Genomic DNA, 27982 nt, shown 5'->3' on the forward strand with positions numbered 1-27982 from the left:
TTTGTCTGGTTGCTTCTTGTCACTTCTGGTCACTTCTGGTCATGAAGATTACACTACAGAATCTGTAGAGGACGTGTGTATGCTACATTATAGTTTAGAACGTAGTATTTATATGATGATAGTTCAGAGAATCTTACGGATTTGAGATGAAACTGACAGAAGCGTGGGACTGAGAGAAAAAGGGCCGATCACAGTCCATCTGCTTCCTTCAGAGGAGTTGCGCTACTTATATTTCTGAGCCATGATTCTAGCTTGTGCAGACCTGAGCTGGGTAAAGATCAATAGGTCTGGCAGGCAGACCACACCAACATATTCAACTAGGCAACCCCTGTGCCCAATGCGCTCTCACTGATACTAATGACGGAGAGGAGGGGGGTGACAAAGAGAATGCATTTTGATGGATGTCAACCCCCAACCATAAATGCAATCATTTCATAAATAATGCACTCTCATCATTTGGGCACAAATTTGTTCAAATCTGTGTTAGTGAGCTTCTTCATTTCCGAGACAATCCATCCACCTGACAGCTGTGACATACAAACACGCGGATCAAACAGCACAGTCAGTGTGCAGGTGTGCCTCTGAAACTCCACCCTAAAGTGAGCAGCTCTATCTCGAAACCACCTTAAAAGGACACTGAACAGTGGACATCACATGACTTACAGACTATGCATTTTGTGGTCACAGAAAAAGGGAAAGAGGGGCAAGATTAAGAAAAAACAGCATTTGGCTTGCAGGGTGTGCATCCACTCCTCCTCAGTGGCTGATATTTCTGGATATTGGCAGAAAGTAGAACATGCTGTTGCGCACATCGATCCAGAGCATCCCAACATGCTCGGTGGCTGACTTGCCTGGTGAGTATGCAGGCACCGTGATGTTTTCAGATTCTTGTATTGTCATGCTGCAAGACGAGGTGATGCTGGTGGACGACCGGTTTCGACAATAGGCCTCAGGATCTCGTCTCATCTATCTGCGTGCATTCAGATTGCCACATGAATAATAAGGAGCACCTGTGCTTGTTGTACATCATGCCTGCCCATACCACACGCTCTCTGACAGTTTCTGTGCAGAGACCCTCTGGTTTTACAAACCAGCTGTTGCATTAGCTGCCTAGGCACATATCCATGCAGGTGAAGAAGCCGAGGGCAGAGGTCATGGGCTGCTGATGTGGTTACATGCACTCCGTGTGAGACTAATTGGATGTACTGACACGAGTGGCAGTTTATGGTTGTGAAATGAACATCAAATAAATGGGGAGCAGCTCTGGTAGACATTCCCGCCGTCAGCATGACAGCTGCACACTCCCTCTTAACATGCGACATCTGTGGCATTGTGTTGTGAGATAAAGCTGCACATCTTTGAGTGAGCAGTCCAAAGCACACCTGTGGACTTATGGTGCCGTTTAGTCAGCTTCTTGATATGCCACACCTGTCAGGTGGATGGATTATCTTGGCCAAGGAGAGGTGCTCACTAGCTTGAGAAAAATGAGCTTCTACTTGCATTAAAAAAAAAAAGTTAAAATGTTTATTTCGACTCGAGAAAAACAAGTAAAAACAAAAGGGTACATTTTTGTGTAGTGTGTATTACAGATTTGTCTGTATCTGTATTAACTAAGAAATCCATCCGTGTTCTAATTCTTTATCAATGAGCAAGTCTGAAAAAAAAGAAATCCCAGAATGCATAAATAAAAACAAAACTTAAACTCATAGTTTACTGACAAAACTAATCTTGTATTTGAATAAAACGTTTTTTTGTCCCACAGGTTTCGCAGCGATAGACCAGCTGGTAACGTTCAAATTCAGGCAAACAAAAGGTCCCCCTCTCGTGTTGTATCAGGCATGTTGCATCTAGCAGTGCAGATTTTCTAGTATAAAGCCTTTTAATAGAGACATGGTGTATTACAGTCTGTCTGTGGGAAAAAAACAGGCCCCTGATCATTCACAGGAGTACGGAAGAGGATTAAGGCCGCATGTGACTTTATTCTCAGAATTCTGAGATTAAAGTCAGAATTCTGAGAAAAAATTCAGAATTCTGAAATTAAGGCCAGAATTCTGAGATTAATGTCAGAATTCTTAGGTTAAAGTAAGAATTCTGAGATCAAAGTCAGAATTCTGCCTGTTTTTTTCAGAATTCTGAGATTAAGGGCGTTTTAACACCTGCCTTGTTTAGTTCGCCTGAATCGAATCCTGGAGCTTTTATCCTCCTGGTGCAGTTTATTTGGGAAGGTGTGAACACATCAATCGCACTCGGATGCGGACCAAAACAACCGGACAGAGACCTTGTTGAAGAGGTGGTCTCGGTCCGGTTCCAAACAAACTCTGGTAAGGTTTGTTTGTGGTGGGAACATGATCCAACCTCGATCCGACCCAACTGCAGGACGCATTGAGCCTGTTTTGGACTAAACCACCTACCGTAGCCAGCTGCGCTTTGCATTATGGGTAGAATAGCCTCTACAACATGCAGCATGATCAAGATGAATCCGAGTAATCGTGAACAGAAGTGGACTCGTGAGGAGGTGCAGTGCCTCATAGAGATTTGGTCGGATGACTATATAAACTCACAACTTTTGACAACACACAAAAACACCGAAATCTACTCACTTTTTAGCAAACGGCTCGGGGAAAGGGGGTTTCGGAGGTCTGATTTACAGTGCCACATCAAAGCAAAAGAACTCTGCAGGAGTACACTAAAGTGCGTGATGCACGTACACACATGGCTGACAGTAGACGGATGCTGGAGGATATACACAGAGCTGAACAGAGGCAGTTGGCTCAAGAAGCTGCTGCTTTTGAGAAGATACTTCAGGCACAACAGGAGGCGGAGGAGAGAAGATTCCGGTCTATGCAGGCACAGCAACAGGCCACCAACCAGATGTTTCTGCAAATAATGGGCACTCTTGCAAGTGCTTTGCATCCCAGTCAACCTCATTCCTCAACAATACCACCCTGGACCAAAACACCCCCACCAACATCGACACCAACACCTAGTGCCTGGTCCATGCCACAGCTGTATCAGCCAACACAGCCTACTGTCCTGCCGCCTATGATCCCTCCACATCAGCACCAGACACAATCTCCATCCTCCCAAAATGAGCATCCCACCCCCTCATCCATTCTACATGAGATAAATAGTAAGCAGGACTACCACAACCTGTAGATTGTAGACTTTTTTCCCCTTTTTTTTTTAAATTAGGAAAGGCTTCGTTTGTGTAGGTCCTTAATGTACACATTCATTACGTGCATTGTTTGAATTGCTTTTGCACTGTTTTTGGTTTAGTGTCATAAAGAATGATATAAACAGATTTTTTTTATGTAGAACTATGGCTTCTTTGCGTGTGTTTAGATTTCCAAGCAACTTGCTACCTCATTTTCAAGGTTTTGTTCTTTTCAAGCTTCTGGGCTACACATGAGGTGAATAACCTTTACAGAGAGGCAGAATTCTGGCTTTATTCTCAGAATTCTAACTTTAATCTCAGAATTCTGACTTTAATCTCAGAAGATGTGGCCCTAATCCTTTCCGTACATGAGTCATTCACACATTAGCGCAAACAAGTTACTTATATTACTGCCACTAATTCAGACCCACCTGCAATCTGAGGCCAGAGAGGAGGTGTTTCAGTGGTGTGATGGACCTTGGCCTTTTTGTGTTCTGCTGGCCTCTCTGTGCTCCTCCCTTCCCAGGTTTTCCCTGCCTGTCTCCCTCACACCTCGTTGGGGAGATTCACCCCACCGGTGGCCTCATCTATAAAGGCATGGCCTTTCCAAGATGGCTCTCTCCCCCCCTGCTGGATTGCTGGTGCCCCCAGCGTTGTTTTATATGGTTTGGTTGGCTTCTGTTGGCTCTTTTGTTTTCTTATAATTACACACACACACCTTGTACATCCAACACCTTTCACCACACCACTGATTACTGCCCTACACTTCAATTCTGTTCTTTAAATAAATGTATGGTCAATTTAACTGGTCGCTGTGTGGCTCTCCCTCCTTGGTTGTGCTGTTGAACGAGCTGGGCAAAACAGAGGAAACAGGAAACCAAATATCTAAAAAACATCTACGAGAGCCTTAAGGCATTAAAGGGATATTCCGGTGTAAATTTAATCCATGGTCTAACACACCGTGAAACTGTGTTTAGCTTAGCTAGCTACAATACTGCATTAACTTACCAAAGTGTAACAGCTTTTTTGCATTTCTATTTGTTTTGCATTGTGCTGGTATGACATCAGATAACGTCCCCTCAAACACAGAAAGTGTTGGAAATTGCTCAGGAACTCTTGCCACAATGTATCAGTTTATGACAGGAGACCAGGAGAACCTGAGGCCATCACTTTATTAGTTTATCCGAGAACCAGAGGCAGTGCTACACAGAATAATAAAGACAGACTCAGCAGGCAAACACACCATTCAGCGGGGATGATGGAGACTGTGTTGTTTGGAGCTGAATTCTGAAGGATACGTCCAAATGTGATGAAAGGTGAACAATAGCTCACACTTGCTGTAACGGACCATCACTTAATACAGTAACTGGTATGTGGACAAGTCAGATGAATTACAGTTACATTAAGGTGTATTTATCTTTATTTAACCGTGCATGTGTTTCTGTTCATCTGCTTTCAGAGAGGCTGAGCAAATCTAAAATACAGTTTTATGACTTTAATGGTATGACAACAGAAATTCATGCTACATCCTGAGTTAACTTCATGCATTAAACCATCACGAGTCGAGTAAAAGTTAAGCAGTAGATGTATGTAGTAGTATTTTATTTACACCTCATTTTAAGAGCGTCACGCCAGAAAACATGCAGCAGCGCCGTGCAACACAGTCTGCGAGAAATTCTAATAGAAATCGTGAGCAGCTTTGTGAGATGAGAGGGTACAAAGGCAATCACAGAGCAATTATTGCCACAAATGGACTTCACTGGGATTTGAGAGTAATTAGCAAGGACTCCCCTTAACCAGACCCATGCTGTCTAATTCCTCCATCCTCAGAGAGCAAAACTGGCGGAGCAGCCTAATTTTAAAAGCAATCTCCCGGTCCCATCATAAGACTGGGATTTTCATTAGCATCTTGTTACTGCTCAACAGCAGTGCAATTACCTCTTAATTGGAGCTCATTTTGCACTTATTTATGGAATAATAATCAAGACTGCATCCTGCTGGGCTGAGAGTTAGGTAGAAATGGCTACATGTTTGAATCCACAGAGATGACTGAGCCGTAAGAGAAAACCTTTCCCATGAATGCTGTTGCGACTTTTGAATAAAGGACACTTTTATCAGAACAGGAAAAAAAAAGACTAGGGCGCTGTTTGAGTGCTCCCTTGTCCCTCAGAACAGTTACCATGGGTTGAAATCTCCCTCAAGACACTCACATGTCATCAGTAGTCCCAAACAGATGTGACCGGCCATTTTCAATATACCGTCTTCAGCTGTGATTTCGTGACGCTGTGGCAATCCTGGTATCATCACAATGCCATTATCAATTCATCTGGTGAAGAAAGAAAAGCATGGACGCTAGCGATTCATTCTCAACTTCAAGCTATCAATGAAGTCATCAGATGAAAAAAGAGGACAGTTTCATTTCCTGGCCACTAGTGTTAGCTTTACAGGCTAACATTAGCAACGTGTGAGCCTCCCCTGCCAGTCTGCACTGAAATTAAAGGACTGGTGCCTAGTGAAGTGACTTTGCTGCTGGACTTTAGTTACATTTCTCATCTCTCATCCACACTTCCAGTGTTTTGCGAGTTTGTCAAATGCACAACAAGGTGGTTCAGCAGCAACCAGTGACAGTAAGGCCATGGAATCACTGCAGGAACCCCGAGAAGCCACTGACTGGGATGTACAAACAACACGGCGAGGACATTGATGGCCTAACTGATTGCATCTCTGACTACATTGGGTTCTGCATGGACAACTCCATCCCCACCAAAAAGGTCCGCTGCTACCCAAATAACAAACCTTGGGTAACCAGCGACCTATAGGCCCTACTCAATGAGAGAACTTAAACACAGCATCTGGGAGGGTAAGGTCAACTATATGAGAAACCTGGAAGACGAACTGGAGAAAAATGACACCAGGGACATTTGGATTGGGTTGAGGGAGATTACCCACTTCCAGAAGAAACATGGAGGAACTGCTGAGGGAAATGAACAGCAAGCAAAGAGAGCAGAGTTCAACCAGTTTTTCAACAGGTTTGAAAAACGATTTAAAACGCTCATGCAAAAACACACACATCATTTATTGCACTTTGAATTATTATTAATGTAAGTAAAACTGCACCTTATTTCTCTTGCAACTTAAGTACCACTTAACTCAGCATTTTATTTTATTTACCTTAATATTTTATTTTATTTTTTAACTGCTTAAGCATATTATTGTACATAATACTTGTTTTTTGCATATTGTACATAGTACTTTATTGTTTCCATATTTGCTGCCCTTACATGTTATTGTATTTGTACTTGAATGTACCTGCTGCTATGATGACCTAATTTTCCCTCTGGGATTAATAAAGCTATCTATCTATCTATCTATCTATCTATCTATCTATCTATCTATCTATCTATCTATCTATCATTTGGGGCGTCATATCCCATCGAAGGTGGTAACCCTAACACTTCACCCTACCTACGGGGTAGAGGTATGTTGTAGGAGCAAGGGGTTGGATTGGGGCTCTGAGTGGACAGCTACGCTAGCAGCTCTGTAAGGCTGCCCTTATAGGCGTAGCAGTTCCTAGACTTGTAGTCAAGACCGCCTAAACCGAGACCAAGACACTACCAAGACCAGAGAGTATCAAGACCAAGACAAGACCAAGACCAAGATAGACCAAGTCAAGACCAAGACTAGTTCAGCTCAAGACCGAGAGCGAGACGGAGACCAAAAAAAAAAACTATTTTTTTTGCCATTTTGCACGAGTTGTAGAACATAAGCACCATACTGGGTTCAGCTGCTTAGTATAAATATGAGATTGTATTATTTCAGTAATACAGAGACGGTGCATGTCTTGTGTGTGTATGCAAGTGATATGAAAATCAAGTGTACAGTCTAAACATCAGGTCTTTGCATTTTGAACATAAATCCAATCCAGCATGACACATTAACAGATCATCTTTGTATTTGACTTCATCTTTTGCATAACTGCAACACTATGCCTGCTCCTCCTGTCACACTTCTACTCTACAAGGTCTGATGTTGTTCTCTACAGAATCTGTAGCCCAAACCATTCTGCAGCTGTAGTGGCACGATAGCCTCATAGGGCCACACAGAAGAGGACTCAACCGTGTTAACCACATCACACATTATACATACATGTACCACATCATATACCACATCAAATATTTAATAAAATAAAATATATGATAATAAAATAAGGTTACATTGCATGTTGATCATGTAGGCTCGAGAGGGAGCAAGCTTATGTGTGTGTGTGTGTGTGTGTGTGTGTGTGTGTGTGTGTGTGTGTGTGCTCTCACGGATTGACAGACTGTGTGCAGCGACACCGTACCATACCGTAGCGTTCGTTGTGTGGCAAACAAACTCTTTATGGTCTGTAATACCAAACCTGACAACTGAAGAATTCACCGACATTTTGCGTCCTCCTCCATGGATCCGTGACCGTGCTTTGGGGGGGGGGGGGGTTAGGGGGGGTGAGAGGACAAGCCCCAACGCTGTCTGTGTCACAAAATGCATGTGATTGGTACCACTTGAAGGGGGCGTATAATGATATAAAAAACCAAACCAAAAAAAACCAAAACAAACTGTGCCTGCCTGGATATTATAGGTTACAAATCCCTTGAAGACTGCTCGGCCAGTCCGAGACATTGCGAGACCGAGACAAGACCGAGACCAAAGACTGTCGAGGCCGTGACAAGACCAAGACCACAAAAAAGTGGTCTCGAGACCAAGACCGGTCTCGAGAACTACAAGTCTAGCAGTTCCTTAATGCTAACATCAGTATTATATCATGCTCTCGACTTCATTTGATGGCGTGCTACACTTCACTTGATTAGCACCAAACAACGTACATGCTGATCAAAATATCAAAAGTTATTAGAATCCAGCCTATGGGGGACATTTTCACTTGTTAGGTGAAAAGAGAGGCTGGTGGCACTGGATAAAAAGGTCAGAGGATCAACAAAGTCGGCCAGCTTCATCCTCTGGGGACTGTGAATGTCTGTGCAAAATGTCACGACACCACCCCTGTGGTTTGTCGAGATCTTTCAGTCCGAAGGACCAAGCGGAGACAGAGGTGGCCTGAAACACTTACACTACATTCAATAAACAGAATCTGTCATCTCTCATTTGCATCGTACTACATACCGTAAAGGCCCTGTAAGCCCTGTATGCTGAAAGACTTCGACACATGATGCCACCAGCTCATCCTATCCAGTCTCTCTACATCTCTTCTCTTCTCTCATTGTGTGTGATATCATATTCCTATATGGAAAGATTAACCACACCGACTGTCACAATAAAGTGCCTTAGTGAGGGATTTCCCGACCTTCCTTACATGAAACAAAAACTATGAAAATAATAAGGCAGTCATGACGGCGCACTCGGCGAGCCAGAAAAAATGACCAGGCCTTCGCTGGGCTCTGTTCTAATTGCGTCCCATAGATCAGGTGGACAGAGCTGGAGCCAGAACTAATTGAGCGCGGCTCCTTCTCCTGCTGGACTTGGGCGATTCCCCCTCCATGACTGATGGATGTGTCTCAGAGGAAGAGCCTGGCCCCTCTGCTCCTATCAAACTGATGACTAACAGCTGTTGGATCACACTCTCAACTCGATGAAAAATATGAACGCGTATTAATATATATATATACATATATTTTTCAAAATGTTCTGCTGGGGGGCAAGAACGGTAATGAGTTCACCCAATCATTCCAGTGAAGAAATCTCAGCCTTACATGCCTGGGATGAATGTTTACCTGCAGCAGTCAGGCCAAAAAAGAAAAAAAGAGAGAGCTCTGTAGTTTCATCCACTCAGTATTAATTAACTCAGCTAAAATCCCAAATGCTTTTTTTTTTATAAGTGCCTAAAGATTCCTAATTCATATGTATCTGCTGTAACAGAATGATCTAAATAGTGCCACCAGGAGAAGTAAGTGAAGATGTCACTTTTTTACTAAAGTCATGCTAGCAGCTCCATGAGGCTGCCCTAATAATTGAGCCTGCAAGTGCAGCTCTAAAGGAGACATATTATTCTCAGATTCATTATTTTATTTGAGTTACTATTACAGTAGCTTTACGTGCTTTAATGTCAAAAAACACATCTGGCCTCTCATACCGTCCAGTCCTGCAGCTCTGTTTTCCCCCTGTCTGAGATGCTCTGTTTAAGCTCCAGTCTCTTTAAGAACTCCCATTCTAATACTCCGTCTGCTCTGATTGGTCAGCTTGCACACGCCTGAACCATCACTGCTCACTGCATTCATTTTTCATTTGCCAGATCAAATTAAATAATTGAATGGATGACCCACGGACCGAAACTATAGAATTATGTAATATGATAGCATCAAAACAAATATTATGTACAGACTGGACGTCTTTTTTTCTTTCTTTCTTTCTTTCTTTATTTCTTTCTTTCTTTCTTTCTCTTCGACTACTCCAGATATGGAGGTAGCTACTGAGTCGGACTGGAGATAAAGACTTGTGGGTCTTGCATGGCTTTGTATTCAATGTATGTGCTTTACCAGCATCATCACATCACATCATTGTTGCAAACAATGGAACATTTTCTACTGGCCAAGTTTTCTGTATCACAAATTCCTTTTTATTTTGAAGCCAGGATATCAACATTCCGTTTCATTCCTTTTCTCAAGCCTTTCTTATCTGTGCATTAGATCAGTAGACCATGAAAATGAATAAGTGTCAAGTTTAACATTGGATCTCTAAAATACAAAAAAAAAAAAAAAAAGCCTGGACCTGGCGCAAAATACCAGCAACAACACAGAATTAGCCATATTTTTTCATCTGTGTATTTTTATATTACACAAATGTGCGGCCATGCATGCATTCCTCTCTGATCTGTATTCACATTTCTGGAGATGGCAAAAGTCGGATTATGGTACCTCCGGTGCTTAATTAATTTGAACCATACCAATGAGGCTACAACACACTTTGTGGCAAAGTAAGCCCTGTTTCCAACGTAATGTCGATGAATGCGGAGAGTCTCATTCAAAGAAAAATAAAAACACAGGTGTTTCCTCTCTGCAACTATCAGAACTAAACAGAGAAATTACAGCCGTGCTTCTGCTCTAACACACAGAATTGATCGGCTGATGCACAGCTTAGCGTACATATAGAACACACATGTAAATATGTGTATGATGTACCTTGTGATATTTATGGTCAGGAAATAACTTTTGAAACTTAAGTACATCTAATATCAGCTACCTTAAGACTACTGCTCAAGCACTATTTGTATGGATGAATTTCACTTTAACCAAACAGTTTGACACAGTATCTTTATGTTTCACTCAAGTACATCTTTCGGGTACACACTGAACTCATAACCAAAGACGTCTGCGTACTTCTAAAAGAGCTGGTGGCATGTGATCTGATTTAATTATCAGTATAACACATATGCAATGAGATAGAGCACACTGTCACACAGGCAGCTGTGGTAAGACCTTAACCTAACCCAGTACTCAAATTCAAATATATTTTTTAAGATTTTTCATTGGGATCCATTTTTTTTGGTGATACATGTGAATCTTTTCTAATTACATTAGTCGTAAATCATATCTTGTCCATTCTGAGACCTTCAGGGCCAGTGTTCAATGTGTTTGCATGTGCCTGCAAGGCAAATATAATGTAAACATTCTGTGTCTGTCCCCGGGTCAGCAGAGCACTCCACCAACAGCAATGCTACTGAGAGACGTTTTGCCAGGATCTTGATCAGATGCAGATTGAGTTTAATGAACTACTGGAGACATATTTAAAGGTCTTATTTGTAGGAAAAGTTCATTGCTGTGTCTCATTCCCAACTCGTCATATACTGTCACTTCTGGTTAGACTTGTAGTTCTCGAGACCGGTCTTGGTCTCGAGACCACTTTTTTGTGGTCTTGGTCTTGTCACGGCCTCGACAGTCTTTGGTCTCGGGCTTGTCTCGGTCTCGGGTCTCTCGGTCTCTCAATGTCCCGGACTGGCCGAGCGGTCTCCAAGGGATTTGTAACCTATAATATCCAGGCAGGCACAGTTTGTTTTGTTTTTTTGTGTTTTTGTTTTTTATATCATTATACGCCCCCTTCAAGTGGTACCAATCACATGCATTTTGTGACACAGACGGCGTTGGCGCTCGTCCTTTTATTAAATGTTTGATGTGGTATATGATGTGGTACATGTATGTATAATGTGTGATGTGGTTAACACGGTTGAGTCCTCTTCTGTGTGGCCCTATGAGGCTATCGTGCCACTACAGCTGCAGAATGGTTTGGGCTACAGATTCTGTAGAGAACAACATCAGACCTTGTAGAGTAGAAGTGTGACAGGAGGCATAGTGTTGCAGTTATGCAAAAGATAAAGTCAAATACAGAGATGATCTGTTTATGTGTCATACTGGATTGGATTTATGTTCAAAATGCAAAGACCTGATGTTTAGACTGTACACTTGATATTCATATCACTTGCATACACACACAAGACATGCACTGTCTCTGTATTACTGTGCGTGTAGTTGAAATAATACAATCTCATATCTCTCTATAAAAGCGAGTAACCTCTGTCTGTCTGTGTGTGTGTGTGTGTGTGTGTGTGTGTGTGTGTGTGTGTGTATTCCTCAAATATCTCTGCGGATCACGATCAGACTGACCTGAGAGTTTCAACATGGCTGCTGCGTGGTTCAAGGGTGTGCTATTTCGCATTTGTTTGGATTGCAAGAAACAACAGACTTATACCTGCAGCGGCGCGAGCTGGACCGGGATTTTGCCGGCGGTTCGGTCCCGTTCTGTTCTGTCCATCTAAGCTGACTGTTGTGGATTAATGAGACTAAAAGAGTCCAGACCGAGTCTGTTCGGGTCTGAGGAGATCCGGAGATGCGCGGACAACAAAGTGGAATCAGATCTGTGGATGTTCGTGTGTAGCTAGCTGCTAGCCGCTAGCTGCTATCCGCTAGCTACACAGCCCACCTCCTGATCAAGGCGATGGACCGGACTCACCGGCACGTCTAAAACCGGACTTAGGGTAAATAATGTCCGCCACGCTTTTTCGCGAACATTGCCGTCACGTTTGCTTTGTGTCTGGTGCAGGAAGAAACGGTAAAAACGGGCTTTTGTCACGAAAGTGTCAAAGCAGCAAGTTTGGTTGTTGAGGAACAGGAAGTTGTGGGAGGGAAGTAAGCAGATGAATGACAGGCAACGACGGTCGGTGTGTAGACAGCGATACTGAGAGTTGAGAGATTTGTGACATTTAGCATGTTTGGAGTGAATAGTTAGTGTTTTATGTAGTGTTTAGTGTGTAGTGGAGTCGTTTTTTTGTTTAATGAGTCAAAACAATTAGGAGACTGCTGAATGAGCATTGCCTGCATTTGAATGTAAATAGTTACATGTAACTTTGTACATTTTTAAAATGTATGCACATATAATGCAAATATAAATTGTTGTTTATATTATAGGTAATAAAAAATGGTTTGTAAACATATCTGTGGTTTTCACAGTAAAAAAATCTAACTTTTTCTACTCGAATTTTAGGTTTTTATGTGATTTTAGGTCCATTGTGTTAATACAGTATGTCAAAATAAAAAAATAACTCTACAGTCACATGTGAGGTTGTGCTAAAAAAATAATGACACCAAGTAAAAAGTTTTTAATAGTCAAAAACGGCCAATTATACCCTGGAATATCGGATTTCACAACAAACCTAAATATCCCTGACGTCCCACCTTCAAGCACAGCCTCATTTGGCCATCCATGAAAAAGCTGCTTAACCTCCCACTTTTCTATAGGAATACATTTTTCTTACGGGCACTGCACTAGTTTATACTAAGCAGCTGAACCCAGTATGGTGCTTATGTTCTACAACTCGTGCAAAATGGCAAAAAAAAAAATAATTTTTTTTTGGTCTCGGTCTTGAGCTGAACTAGTCTTGGTCTTGACTTGGTCTGTCTTGGTCTTGGTCTTGTCTTGGTCTTGGTCTTGGTCTTGTCTTGGTCTTGATACTCTCTGGTCTTGGTAGTGTCTTGGTCTCGGTTTAGGCGGTCTTGACTACAAGTCTACTTCTGGTTCCCAAACTCGTCAAATAGTGACGGGGATGGTGGCCAACCCTTCCGACACTCCCAAAGAGACCATCCATCATAAATATGCATGGACACTGGACACCTCTGCACACACACCACATCCCCTCCAAACCAGTTCCACAGACGGGCCAATCCCACTCTTAAAAGGACGTAAAACTTCACACTGGGCATGCAACCAGTTGAGGATAGACGCTGACCAGGTGAGACGAAATATAATCAGAATTAAAACATTATAATACATTTTAACCGATGATGCTTTTGATCAATCTAGGTGACAATGTGATTTTTGTGTTTTTGCTAAAGTATATTTGGCTCATAAGTGAATGGAATTATTGTTAATACTATCTTATGAACACTATTTCATCAACTTCTTATGATTACTGTCTGAAGTTCTTATGAACGCTATCTTAACAGCTTCTAAAAAACAATAATGACAATATAAATAATAACAATATATTGACAGTAATAATGATAATAATAATAATAGAGGAAAAATGTGTTTTTCCTCATGGAAGTTATACTGCCTGCTGTGATGTTCATTTCACAGAGACTAGCAGCTGTTTTTGCCTGATATAAAGACGAGCTTGTATAGTGAACTCTCGAGTACCAAACTACCTTTTAGCAAAACTGGCAGGAAAATGCCTGACAGCTAGTCCCAGACCATCCCAAATCTCATAAATACTTCAGTGATAATAAAAAAATGCATCTTCAGAGTTAACGAAACAATGCATATTCAGGACCAATTAGACATTGCCCTTTCAAGGGTAATGTAAAAAAGTCTCTTCAGGTATAATTAGACAATGCTGCTTCAGAATCTCTCAACATCTCGCACAACAGGTGATCTGAAACCTAAAAAAATCCAGAGCTATTCTGAAAATCCAGATTAATAAAAAAGGCACTTATGGGACTGCTACAGCCAACAGGGTTGATTCTGATTCATGGATGTAGACTAGCATTTTTATTTTCGACATACGCTCTTCGCAGATTGGAGGGGAGATTGTGGAGCATCACAGGGCCGAGATGAATTTACGGAATAAGGCGCTCATTGTACTGCTTTGTATGATTGGCACTGATGTGATTCTGAGAGGATATGTTCTAAGAAGGTTCACAGAATACACGCTGCCTCAGGACGCCAGCCCCTGCACTAAACTTTTATCAGAAAGCGAGCGGCGGCGGATGCACTGCTGCGAATCTGTGGAACTTTTTCTGTCTGCAGATTACGAGCTCCCAGAGGATGCTTTCAACTGGTGGAAGGTAAGACGTCACCTTACAAGGAAACAGTCTCAGCCTTTCACAGGGCCAACAGGGCTTTTTGTTAGTGTCACAATAGGATGTTATCACACAATTCATAACCGGTGTAACAGCAAAGTACGTTTTGTTTGTGTGTCAGCGTTTACAGCTTGAGCGGCGCAACTTCAGTGCCTACACTGAGACAGTGGGCAGGCTGTTTGAGATGATCCCACCCTGTCCAGGTCTGTCCGAGCCCCGCCCTAACCGCTGCAGGACTTGTGCTCTGGTGGGGAATTCTGTGAACTTGAAAGGATCGCATTATGGACCGGAAATAGATTCTCACGACATTGTCATAAGGTAAATAAGCTGGCTAAGGAAAGCTGTTATATCCTCCTGACTACCAGTAGTTCAAATTTGTCCTCTGTGGAGGACATTTCTAAACCTGAATATCTCCCACCCACTGCATACTACTAAATTAACTCCTTTTGCTATCTACAGAGGACATTTAGGGCTTTTCAATGATACCAAATGTGAAGGGGTGGGGCTTTGGTACCTTTCTCTTCCTCATTTAGGAGAATGGCAAGCACATTTTATGGGAAGAGGAAAAGTAAGCGCATAATACTTTTTACTGAGCAAATCTTGGCTTGAAATGTTGTTTGCATATTTTATATAAGTCTCTTAACAACACATTAAAACATTGTCTGAATTTTTTAACTGTATTTTAGCATAGTATTTAAATCTTTAAAAATGTCCTCTGTAGTGGACATTTGTAGTTATTTCCTCCACTTTGTTCTGTTTTTTCAAATGAAAAGACAGGGAGTCATTCTCAGAAGCACCTTGGTTGCCATCAAGGTTCAGTTTCACATGTATGGCATTCCGATGTCCACTGTAGACTGTTTTCCTGGTAGTCAGGAGGATAAAGGAACAGTTCACCCAAAAACTGAAAATGAAATCCAGTCATCATCTCTTCGCCCTGATGTTGATGGAAATGTCGAGTGACATTTACAGTCCACAAACACTTCTGGAGCGTAACAGCGGTGTGGCATTCTCCTTGAGAACTGAGCTAGATGGGAACTCACATGACTTACAGGAAGTAAAAACGTAAAATGGCTCCCTCTACCCATCAGCATGGGGCTGAGGAGAAGCTGACTGGAAATTTTTTTTTTGGGCAAACGTCCTTTAATCCTTTAATGAATTATTACAAACAGCGGGACAAACATGCAAAACATTTCCCTGAATGTCACAAAATTCAAATTCAAGCAATCGTTTAAAAATGTTCCTGCCATGAACTGACACACATGACCAACAGTATATCCCTCTGTACTGTTTAGAATTAACCATGGCCGCACCAAAGGCTATGAAGCAGATGTCGGCACCAGAACAACTCATCACATCATGTATCCGGAAAGTGCCGTGGACTTGGATAACTCCACTCACCTCGTGCTGGTGCCTTTTAAGATACAGGATCTTGAGTGGCTCATGAAGGCCTTCACCACAGGATTTTATGGAAAGTGAGACATATTTTTATGTACTACATACAGTAAATGTGATCATTTGTCCACCCCATGTGTCCAGAGTGTTGGATACAGAGAGACCGAAACAGAGAGAATATTTTGTAATATTTATTAACCTAAATATGTAGTTTTGTTTGTTAAACCTACCAAGTAGTTTTGTTTGCTAAACTGAAATATGTTTTTTTTTTAGCTAAATCCGGCCAAGTTGCTTTATTAGCCAGACCAAAATATGCAGTTTTGTGAGCTAAACTGAAATATGTACTTTTATAAACTTAACCAAATATTTTTTGCCAGTTTAACCGACATTGTTTTGTTAGTTAAACCTAATTATGTAGTATTGTTAGCTAAAAATTACCAATTTTGTTAGTTAAATCTAACTAAGTAGTTGTGTCATCTGAACCAGAGATTTGTATTTTTTTAAGCTAAGTCTACCCAAGTTGCTTTGTTAGCTAAACATTAATATGTAGCTTTGTTGGCTAAACCTTATCAGGTAGTTCAGTTCGGTAAAATATGTATTTTTTTTCTAACCAAGTTGCTTTTTAAGCTAAACCAAAAATATGTAGTTGTGTTAGCTAAATCTAAGCTAAATCTTACCAAGTTGCTTTATTATCTAAATCGAAATATGTACTTCCTGGGAAGAGAATTCAAATCAAGAATAACAGTTTTCTAACAGGGGTGCCTGTTATATCATTTTACTGACAAAAGCACTGTCATTTTATTGTCTTTTCAATAGGTCATATGTGCCAGTAAAATCCCATATCGCAGCTAACGAGGAGTTGGTGAGTTATTTTGAATGCATTCGACAGTTACCTGTATTGGCCAAAAATGTGACACCTGGCGAAAATAAGTTTAAAGGCCAGTCCTGATTTATAACAGGTGATGGTGGTGAATCCAGCTTTTATGAGGTGTGTTCATGACAGCTGGCTCTCAAAGAAGGGCCAGTATCCCTCCACCGGCTTCATGGCTTTGATTCTGGCCCTCCGTGTTTGTGATGAGGTGAGTTAATTTTAGAATTGGAGGTTTTCCTTGTGAAAGCCAACACTGTTGCTAGGTAGATGCAAATATCATTTTGCTTAGCGAAATTGCAAGCAAAAGTAAATGATTTAGGGAGACGTTCAGCAGGCTTTCACTAGGTTTTAAATTTCTAAAATAAGTCCTGCAATGTCTGAAAAAATATGTTTGTCAGAGCCTTCCATATGATCGACGCAGGACAGCATTAAGTCACCTTTATAACGGAAGCATTAAAACTGCATTAAAAGTGCCCCTCTGGACAAAAATGGCATCTCTTAGGTCACAGGTCAAGTTTAGCAGAGCTGGAATGATTCGTCAGAGCTTTCTTCAATTGATATTCAGATGATGCTCTTTATTATCAATAAACATATACCCCAAAGTAGGAGAAACGTGCTGAGCCCTTTGACAGGTGACACCATTCTCTTACCCTGCCCCAACCTTGATACTGCCACTGAGTTGATTGAATGGTATGACTGGCCTCATGGTTCAATCTGAACATAATGGCACATGTTTGTATTTGTCCTCCCAGGTCCATGTGTTCGGTTACGGAGCAGACGACGATGGAAACTGGAGCCATTACTGGGAAAAACTCGAAGACAAAAAGTTTAAAACTGGCATACACCCTGGAACTCATGAGTACAGTATTATCCAGAAGCTAGCGGAGCAACAAAAACTCAAGTTTTATAAAGGGTGCTGATGTTTCTCTCTGTATATAAATCATGCAAAACCCTGATAGGAGATCATTTATAGAGCAAATTGAGACTCGAAAGCCTGTTTTATTTAGAAAGCCTCAGTTTAGACGAAAAAAAAAAACTTTTGTTATGGTGCACGAGCGCACCCAAGGTATAAAAGCGTTTTTTCCAACTCAATTTGAAGGATAACGCCAGTCCAGCTATATGGAGCCATTTTACTGTTTTTCAGTCCCCATTTATGTACTTCAATTTTTTAGGAGAATGATGCAACGTTGTTTTGCTGTGAAGTTTGCCAGAAATGTTTCATGGACTGTCAAACGTCACCCCACTTTCCATCAGCACGGGCTGCATCAGCAATTTTCGTTTTTGGGCGAGCTTATCCTTTAAAGTGTATGAAGTTATATAATGTATGTATATGTATGTAACTTGTCTCTTTCTTTGTATTTTTAGCATATTATTTTTCTTACCTCTGCTTTTTAACCTGTTAAGTTTGTATATTGTATACCCTGAAAAGCAAAATATAAAAATAAATGTATTATTATCATTATTATTAGTGTTATTATTAAAGCCCCAATCCATCATTTTTGACCATATGAACAAATCCCATTTAGTTGAATAATTTGGCTGCGATGTCACATTCAGTGTTCTGTTCACTGTTCTGTTTGAAGGATGTTTTTCTGCACCTGTCATCAGGCTAACATGAGCAACAAGCCAGAGGACCTCAGACAACTTTTGATACTTATTTCGTTCAGCTGTGCTTCGGCATTGTGAGTTTTGGGTCATACACACCTCGATACATTTTAAATAAAAGGGGTGCAGAAAAAGACTTCCGCTAAGGATACACTAGTTCCTCCTAAAGGCCTCCTCTGTCCTCCCTCCTCTCCCCTCAGAGAGCATTTCAGGAATTGAGACATCCTTCATTACGGTGTGCTGACATCGACTTCCAGGTCACAGGAGGACGGAGGAGCGAGGAGACGAGGAGGCACAAAACAGAGAAATGAGAGGAGCCGCTTGACTAAACACACTCTGACATTGACTGAACAGCTCTCTCTGGTGGACAACATGTAGCCCCCAGTACATTAACGCGAGTGGGTTACAGATCTTGTTTCAGAAAAAGAGTCCTTTAGTCTCCACTGCTAAATGATAATACCAAAAGACAATACTTTTCCGCAAAATCCTTACAACGAGATGAAAACTTGTTTTTAAAAACGTAAGCATTTGTCTCTGGCGTTCGACATTAACATTCTGAGTTGCTGGGCTGAACACAAAAACCCTTGTGGATGTGACTTGATTAGATTTGACGCGACCTGTCCCACAACACTACCACAGCTGTCAGCATCTTGAATTGCTAGCTCCTGATTGTGCATGGAAGTGGCGACCTGCCTCCTTCAAAGCAAAATGTGATGAAGGTGCCCTGTGGAGGGGAACACAGACGTTCAGGAAAAAGAGAAAAAATCCAAGCCGCGTTCCTCTGGCAAAAAAAACCCAAAACAAAAACCTTTACTTAGATGTTTAGTTCATGCTGATATTCTTAAAAAAAACATTTACCATGCTTGGTGAAAATGAGCCAGCCATGACCTGGACATTTTTTTTACCATTTTGCCACACGGATGAGACTGATAATAAAGTTGATGAACAAGTTGCATTTGGGTGTGTGAATATGACTTTGGTATTGTGTACACTGGCAGCCTAACTCTCAGAGGAATGCAGTTATTGGTGCTATTGATGCTTTAGTGCCTTTCGTGCAATAACAAGTCCGTGGTGAGTACAGTTTGTAATTAAAGTAATGCCGGAAAAGTGTAACACCGCCTGCTTCACCAAGCTGTTAAATTGATGCTATTTGTCATTTGGACGCAGCATGGCCTCAGACACTGTTTACAGCTTTATTCTGACATAAAATGACAGAGAGACCTTTGCAGAGTAGCTGGCACCTGATGCAAGGTGAATCATTCGTGCTGTCGGGGCCCTTAATTTATCCGGCCATTCTTTAACAAATCCCTGATAACTCTTTTCATTAACTCGATGATTTATTAGAAAATGATAGCAAGCTGCCCTCAGTTGACAATCCAAGAGGTTATGGTGGAAATGTTTGATTATTTCCAACATGTTTTTTCTGCGCATGCATGAGCAAGAGGTGCTGCTCGATCCGGGCAAATCGTGTCAACTGGATTTCGATGAACAGATTTAGACAGAATGGGTTTTTAGCTGCCTTTTAACCGTTTAAAAAACGTTATCACAAACACTTGGGACTCTTGATTGATTTCTGTTTGTTGTATGTCAGGAAATTTTGAAATACATTTGTTCATTCATTCAAGCTACCTGGGTTACAAGCTGGAAGTATAAGGTCCAATCGCAGCAGAAAGTAAAAAAAAAAGATGATCATTTTTTCTTGATTCTCATTCCGGAGATGTTCTCCTTGCGCTTCTAAAACAACAGGAAAATGGACGTACGCTTTAGGATTATGTGGATCATTGTTCTGTTTTGTCTTTGAAACAAATGAATAAATCATCAAAAAATTATGTGTCAAGTGGAATCATCACAGCGAGAGAGGGGATCTAAATAAATGAAAAAAACAAACAAAAAAAACATTTTGCCAGAAGAATTTTTTTTTTTTGTAAAATATTTTAGGAGGAGGCAAACGCCTTGGGTTGGAAAAAAGGGGAGAAAAGAGAAAAGGGGGAAAATAAAGGGGAAATACATAAACCGTGTTCAAAAAGCAGCAAGCTGATTCAAGTGGCGATGAATGGAAAACAATGAATCTTCACGTGAGACTGGTTAAGCAATACAACGAGGGATCTGTCTGTTGTGAGCAGAATACCAGTGCAGAGGCTTCCTGTCTTTGTCTATCAGGACGGTAAACAACAGGAAAATAACTAAACGTAGCTTATTCAGGTTAAAGCAGCTACACTGTTATTAATAAAGCTGAAAAAACCCCAAAATGAGATAAACAACGTGCACCCAGAATCCCCCCCCCCCGTGCTGACATGCCGGGCAACACATCATGGTGAGTTAACCTGATTTGTCCCCATGCATCAGAGGCAGTTGTGATTCCAGCTGCCAGAGAACACTGCTGGCGGTAGGTTACAGTGTTAAGGCCCAATCTCAGGTAAGGACAGAGCAGACGAAAAACCTCTGCTAGAGAAACAAAAAAGGGTCGCACTGCAATATTGGGCTGTATTTCTGTGTAACAGGTTATTAATGGGTATAAGAATCTGGGTTATATGAGGGAACACATTTAAAGATAGCAACAAGGCAAAATGTATGAATCTTCTGGTAAAAAAAATACTGTAACCTGCCAACAACAAAATGGTTAGATCAGTACAATACCTGGATCAGAATAAAAACAATTATACATGACAGTGATAAACTGCTACAATGGCAGTATTATAACACATAAAACATTCCCTTTTGTTTCAAGGTAATGCTTTACATATATGTTTGAAGCTGTGACCTACCTGGAAACACTTGAGGTAGTCTCCTTGTAATGACCATATAATCTGTGCTGCGAAATGCTAACCCACCCGTTTGTTTTTTGGATTTCCTTTTGTCTCGTGATACCTGTTTAAACCAAAACATCAAGAGGTGGAAGTGATTACCGGGAAACATGAGACAGCGCTGAGCTGATTTCCGGCAACTTAGGTAAGACAAATTCACATCCTGAAAATGGATGTGCAATTGGGATAGCGACTAGTATATAAGCGTGAACTTCAATCCAGTAATGACATAGGCTTCAATATGTGTGACCATCTTACACTGCAGAATTGTTAGCTCTAAGCCCGTTGAGAAAGAGGAGATTTTAAGACAGCTTTGCCACCTGTAGCAGTATGAATAGTAGCAGCAGTAGTAAATGAAGAGCATTTTGAACCAGACGGACAAAACAAAGATCCATCGGTGTTGAGACTGACAACCGTGATGCTTTAACAAAAGGATACAGTTTAGACATACTGTCAGCGCGGAATCCAGCCAGACTGTCTACACAATCGTGTCATGCAGGCAATTTATCTGTTTCCTTGCGCCTCATGTTTAACCTTCCTAGAACAGTAACTCACCACTGACAGTGAGCTGTGTGACGAAGGGCAATCCTGATCGAATAGTAGGACAAGTCTGACATCTAGTGGTGAATATATGGTCTGTGCAGCACTTTGACTGAGCATGGTAAGAATCTAGTCTTCAGTTTGTTGCACACATTTTATTTTATCTAAGTTTTTTTTTTATTTTATCATGCATAAAGGGAATAACTGAATCTTTAAATACATACATGTGTTAGATGAGTTCATACATTGATCTATTTGAATCAAACACATTTTCATTATATTTTCCACTCTTTTATGATTATCTGAAGATTACTGGTTTGATGCAATATACGTATATAATATACAATATTTTACAGAAAACATGTCATTAATTTATTTCTTATCGCGAGTTGTTTGGTTGTACTATAATAGTCTGAGAGATCTTGTAACAAAGGGAAGAAAACAAGATACATTGTGATTTTCCATGTCATTTTTATTGATTTCAACATTCAGGTTACTAACAAAATCTTTATTGTGCTCTCACAAAATGTCATAAAACTGTAAACAACTCTAGAGTAAAAAAATCAATCAACAACCTACTGATACGAAATATATTGTCGTTAACAAGTCTTTAAGTATTGCTAATCCACCACAGCTATCTAACACTACGTCAACAATCAAGTTGTGCACTGGAATAACACAGACACAAATTATGGTAAAAATAAACTCCTCATTTACTCATCAACCTACCTACTCATGCTGATTAATGGATGTATCCAGAAATTAGACTGCTCAGTAAGGCCCTGGCAGAGTCTCTATTTATAGACTCTATTTAAGAGGTCAACATGAAGCAGGAACAGGAAATCTGTTGGAGCTCAAGTGCAGCTCATCCACTGACACAAACCTCAGATGTTCTTTAATCTTGTTCTCCTGTGTTTTGGCTTTTAATGTTTTACAAAACCCATGTTTTTATATCTTACAAAAATTCCCTTTTAATTGTATTTGAGCGTTTTTATGTCCAACCACTTGCATTACACCGACAGGAGCGCGTGAGAAAGGTTCACACAAGACACCTTATGTTAAGGAAAGAAGAGATGATTGATTATCATCATGATAACATCACATATTTAAGCTGCCTTGCATACTTTTAATGCCAGCAGTCAACATCATTACTCAGCAGGCAACTACTTACTTTAAGAGAGCTCACAGTATCATATTTCTTTTGTTTATTCTGGGCAGGAAAAAAAAAAAAAAACATGAAAACACCACACACAGTCACCAAGGAAGGAAGGTAATGAGCATAAACTTCACTTGTCGTACGATCCAATTAGTATGCTATGGCTGCAACTAATGATTTTTTTTTATTAATAACATTATTATAATCAATAGTATATGAAATGTCAAAAAAGATCTCAAAGCTCAAGATGACATCTTCTATAGCTGTCTGAATAACAGTCCAAATGTTAAAAATGTTTCTATTCACAGTAGTATGAAATAAAAATAACAACGCTCACAAATTTACAAGTATCCAGCCACTACAAATGTTGGTAGTTTTACTGAATCAGTCTCAAAATTCTTGTATTTTTTTTTTTTTATGGAGTAACTGACTTGATAAACCTGTGACGCATGACCTTGATGTGGATGCCCTTTGGTCGGCTCGCTTCATGCCAAAGTGTCACTTTCAGCCAGTTCAAGTAAACAACCTTCTCTCAGCCTCTGCTGCAACCGATTACAGCTGAGTGTAGGATGTTTACATGTACTGAATCTGAACAACTGATGTTGAAGATGTAAGCCACCAAATCACTAAGTTAGGAACTAACACGACCTACAAGGCCTGGTTAATAGCCTGAATATTAGTACAACCTTCGCACACAGCACATTTACCTCACTCTTCCTTTGCTGTGGAGCCGGAGGCAGTCGGTGGCGGTAAACATCAGACTGAAAGCTCTGTGGATAGACAGCTTCCAGTCGGGGATGTTTACAGCCCCAAACTACCGTGTGCATTTGTAACCTCAGTCTCAGGCAACACAATGTTGGACAAGTAATGGATGATATAAACATTAGACGCAGGACTCCAAAGTTGAAGACATTGTCTTTTCTAAATGTTGATATTTCTATCGTGCATGCTGAAAGCTGTGCGGGCTCCTTCCTGCAGGTGTAACCTGGTAAGGGCAGGAAACTATGGAAAATGGCCATCTGGCCAGTTTAACGCAGCGTCACTGTAGATGATGTCTGTAGAGAATCCAGACTCCAATGTCAAAGACATTGTGGTCTGTGGTCTTGTATTGTCCTAAAACATACAGAAGGAGAGAAGTCAGCCTGACCTCATTACCATCACCCTGCTCAAGACTGACTGATGCTGAGGACGACTTTCAATGACAACGCACAGGGTTATTCAACCTCAAGCTCGCTGCCAAGCATCTATTAACACTAATGATGTACGAGCAACTGCTATGTGTCACTATGAATTATGAGTCAATTAAACAAACTTTGTTTATGTGAACTCAGTGCACTGCTCTGCAAAGATTAACAAGCTAGCTTAATGTCAAACTAACCTGCAGCAATGACATTAGCTGTAACACCGAGGTTAGATACACAGTAATCAGACAGTGTTGTAGTGTAACGGCTCTGTAATGTCAGAGAAGTTAAACAGCTGGGGAACCTTCACTAATGCAAGGCCAGCTACTGTGTCCTATCCGGACTTGACTGCAACACTGAAAAAAGCTAACTTGAATAGCGAGATAGCCTTCAGTAACAAGCTCCAGTTGCCGTGAGTGCATTTCTGCCGCTTGCGAAGCCGTTAAAGTAACTTTGCCTCGTCGGGCAGCCTGCCAGAGCAAACAATGTTAATGTGGTAGGTGTTAGCACTAGCTCCTGTTAGCCAACGACCTAGGCTGGCTAGCTAGCTCGCTGACACGGCTAGCTTCTGTTAGCTCGTCTGTGACCCTAACCTTCTGCTGTCTGACGTTTTACTTACCGGCGAATAAAAACGATGATCCCCGCGCAGCATGAGGGTCGACGCCCGCCGCGATGTGTCAGCGTGAAGTTTGAGTCGATTCGGTCATGTTCTGTCCTATTCCTGGCAGCCTGTTAAGTTTCCTTCCGTTTTCATTCACTTGTCTTTATTTTGACCTTTGGTTACTCGACACCAACATTGACGTCATTGTCATGGCAACAGAGCCCCGCCTACCGCGAGCGGAATAATTGCATTTACATTTTACACCTGACGTCCAGCTGCATCTGACTCAGCGCAGGAAACACAAGAGTTAAAAAGAAATAAAAAAAAAATACTCGATTTGAGAAACAAGTTCTGTGTCAAACTCTGTTTAAAGTTTAAGTTAAACGTATTTTGAGAAAAGTAGTGAGAAGCCTATAGTTAACCTACTGGATTATTATATCACTGATGGATTAACATTCTGCATGTTAATCCGTCCAGTTGGGTTGGAGCTGATTTTTAAACTTTATGTGAACTTTATCAGTGTGAATACATCATATTCAGTCTATGCACAAACACCTTGCTGTTTGTCAAATAATACCTTACTAACTGGTTTTTGTTTTGTTTTTTTGTTTGCTTGGTAACCAGCTTTTCTTTGTATTTCCTCATCAAAAATCATTCTCCATGAAAATGCTGCATAAGTGCAACCTATCTACAATCTGTTTCTTGCATTACATTTAGATTAGTCTCAGTCATTTTGAGAGACATGAGAAAGATTTATGTAACTCATTAATAGCTGTTCTTAATTTTCAATATCCCATAGTCGATGACTGCCCAAATGAACCTGAATGTCTAATAATAAGATGCCGTGGGGCTTTTTATTTTATTACATGATATTAAAAGGTTACTATCTGTTTTCAGATTATACTTAACACCTTTTTCTGTTTGGTAGCCTGCTTTAATTTGTATTTCATCATCAAAAATCATTCTCAATGAAAATGTAGGGTAACTGTCAGTCATATTTGAGCAATCTATCTGTTTAAAGAAAGTATTGGCCCTACAATCTGTTTAACACAATTACATTTAGATTAGTCTCAGCAATTTGGACAGACATACAAAAGATTTATTTAACGTGACATCATCAAAAATCAAGTTAATGGTGAGCAGTCCTTCGTTTAAATGATTAAGTCATCGATTTAAGTGTATTTAGAGCCATTTTAAGTGTCAACAAGCAAAAAGATTTATGTAATAGCAAAAGACTGCCATTGATAGCTGTTCTTTCCTTTCAATATTCCACAGTCAGTGACTGCACAGATGTGCCTAAACATGTGTTCTTAATCGACATTGTTTTTCTTTTATCATTTTATCATTTTAAATAATTTGTCCCTTTTTCTTATTTTAATATTCTAATTGTGAACCTTTAGCACTTTAAGGCATATTTTGCTATTTGCTTATCCCCAATATTTATGTTAATTTCTTTTATAGAATGATTTAAATCTGTCTTGCACTGTAAGCTCACAAAGACAAATCAACGTTAACTCAATATTTTACAAACAACTGTCTTACACATTGCACCTTTAATTATTGAAGTTATTAATTTCTTTGCATACAAAATGATTTTATCAGGTTGTCCAGGTGAGTAGCAGTAGCAGTAGCAGTAGCGTGTAAGCTGCTCCGTCCATATTGTTAACATTATACATTTCTACAAGATATCAGTCATATCCCACTTGTGTTGCTTTTATTTTTCACGAAGTTCTGTTGGATAACACATCTTTCGGCACGGTCATAACACAAAACAGAAATAATATCATCAGTTAAAGGTTCGTGCCATTAGCCTTCTCTCTTTCTCCCTAAATATGAACACCATCCTTCGTTTTCTTTTACCTTGAAACAAATCAGTGTAAAAGCACAAGGATTGTGTTTAACCTACGGTCCCAACAAGCCCCTCTGCCTCCAGATGTGGAGAGGCAGATATGATCGTGATACATTTGCAGCTTGCATTAACATGCATTTTCCCTTATCTACGTAATCTTTCCAGATACAGATTAATTTACCGCCAGGTGTAAATGGAGCCTTGAAGGCACCACTTTGTTTGCTGAGGGAGTAGCTTTTGTCAATATTCCAAATGAATAATTCAAAACATAATAAACAGATCACGCACTTATACATTAACTTGTAATTCCACAGTGTTTCTCCAGACTGCTGGCTTCTGAGTGGACTAACCAGTTTACTAATCAGTCCTTGAGGGAAAAGCCCAGTGTAAATCAGTTATCTGGTCTGTCACTCACCAGCTGGAACTCACCAACGATTAACATCACTGACGCCTCACCTGGGTGAGAAAATACCTTGTGGCCTTGAGCACCGACCTGCTGATGTGCCTCTGCTCACGGCTGTCTTCTTCATGCATTTATCCACTCCTGTGTTACCTGATGACAACTGTGTTAACATGTCTTGATAAGCGGTGCATTCATTAGCCTAACTGATAACTTTAACCACTCAGAGCGATCCGTTTGGACAGTATGACTCTCCTCTTTATCTTTGCATGTGTCGTTTGACCGTTGGCTGCATATCACGTCAGAATAGGGAGCAAAAAAAGATTTAGAAAATGCAAAGCCTCAGCCCTTATTTAGACCATGTTGTAGTTTTTGTATACTGCCTTGTACAGTTTCCTCCACATGAGGTCAGGCTGGATCCATCTAACGCTCCATCACTTCATTATTCAGTGGAGCCGAGTTAACCGCGGGCCTCTGTGAAGGATCGCCGGACAATTATCCACAATTCAATATTCGGTGCACATGAATGTGTTGTTAGATTGCTTTAAGTACCCATTTTTTTTGTCCAAAATGTAAACTATGATCAGCAAATTCAAATGTGTGGAATGCTCTTTAAATGTAGAGTACACTAATGAAAATATTCATTAGGTTTAAGGGGAGTGGTGTGTAGCCCCTCTATATGTAACACCGCTGAGGATTTCTTGATAATTTATATAACATATCTCAGTTATTTCTTATGAAAAGAGCGGGTGAAGAAAATCCATCTATAACCTAACCAGGAAAATTGATTCCCTTGTCATTCTGTGTGGTCTGAAATTGCCCAGAGCTATTATGAGAGAGACTGATTTTCTCTGTGCAGTGGAGTGGAACATTTTCTCCTTGTACAGCTTTTTGTGATATGTGAACAGATTCATAAGCAACAGCGCCGTTAAAGAGGTGTGTTGTCATGTGCTCTCAGACAGATAGTCCTCAACATGCTAAACGCCACTTTAACCGGGTGTCATCGTCTCTGGTAAGAGGCGCAACTTATATATCATTTGTATCTTACTGTATTGTTCTAATCTCAGTCTTTTATCGTGTTGTATATCTA

At 40.6% G+C, this 27982-nt stretch overlaps 1 protein-coding gene and 2 long non-coding RNA genes across 3 annotated transcripts; 2 read left to right on the forward strand and 1 right to left on the reverse strand.

Moving 5' to 3' along the window:
• The first annotated feature begins 2177 nt into the window (after positions 1 to 2177).
• Positions 2178 to 3959, forward strand: LOC115579163 (uncharacterized). The gene is made up of 2 exons (XR_003983616.1): positions 2178 to 3130; positions 3681 to 3959. It is a non-coding gene; the product is annotated as an uncharacterized LOC115579163 (long non-coding RNA).
• A 1786-nt stretch (positions 3960 to 5745) lies between these two features.
• LOC115578574 (CMP-N-acetylneuraminate-beta-galactosamide-alpha-2,3-sialyltransferase 1-like) lies at positions 5746 to 17953 on the forward strand. Its single transcript, XM_030411609.1, has 8 exons — positions 5746 to 5955; positions 13164 to 13424; positions 14209 to 14478; positions 14615 to 14811; positions 15786 to 15965; positions 16702 to 16747; positions 16845 to 16964; positions 17509 to 17953. Exons 1-8 carry the CDS (start codon positions 5746 to 5748, stop codon positions 17674 to 17676), a joined length of 1452 nt encoding a protein of 483 aa, XP_030267469.1. The 3' UTR covers positions 17677 to 17953.
• Positions 17954 to 22156: 4203 nt separating this feature from the next.
• LOC115578417 (uncharacterized) lies at positions 22157 to 24831 on the reverse strand. Its single transcript, XR_003983445.1, has 2 exons — positions 24662 to 24831; positions 22157 to 23974 (listed from the first exon to the last, which is right to left on the reverse strand). It is a non-coding gene; the product is annotated as an uncharacterized LOC115578417 (long non-coding RNA).
• Positions 24832 to 27982: the final 3151 nt, after the last annotated feature.

Source organism: Sparus aurata, chromosome 3 (assembly GCF_900880675.1).
Source record: "Sparus aurata chromosome 3, fSpaAur1.1, whole genome shotgun sequence".
NCBI classification, from domain to species: domain Eukaryota; kingdom Metazoa; phylum Chordata; class Actinopteri; order Spariformes; family Sparidae; genus Sparus; species Sparus aurata.

Bases quoted from the DNA above. Each gene is read 5' to 3' on its own strand.
- LOC115578574 (XM_030411609.1), top strand. From the start codon at position 5,746: ATGCACAACAAGGTGGTTCAGCAGCAACCAGTGACAGTAAGGCCATGG. The intron at 15,966-16,701 runs GTGAGACATATT...TCTTTTCAATAG, and splicing joins ACCACAGGATTTTATGGAAA to GTCATATGTGCCAGTAAAAT. The intron at 16,748-16,844 runs GTGAGTTATTTT...GATTTATAACAG, and splicing joins TCGCAGCTAACGAGGAGTTG to GTGATGGTGGTGAATCCAGC.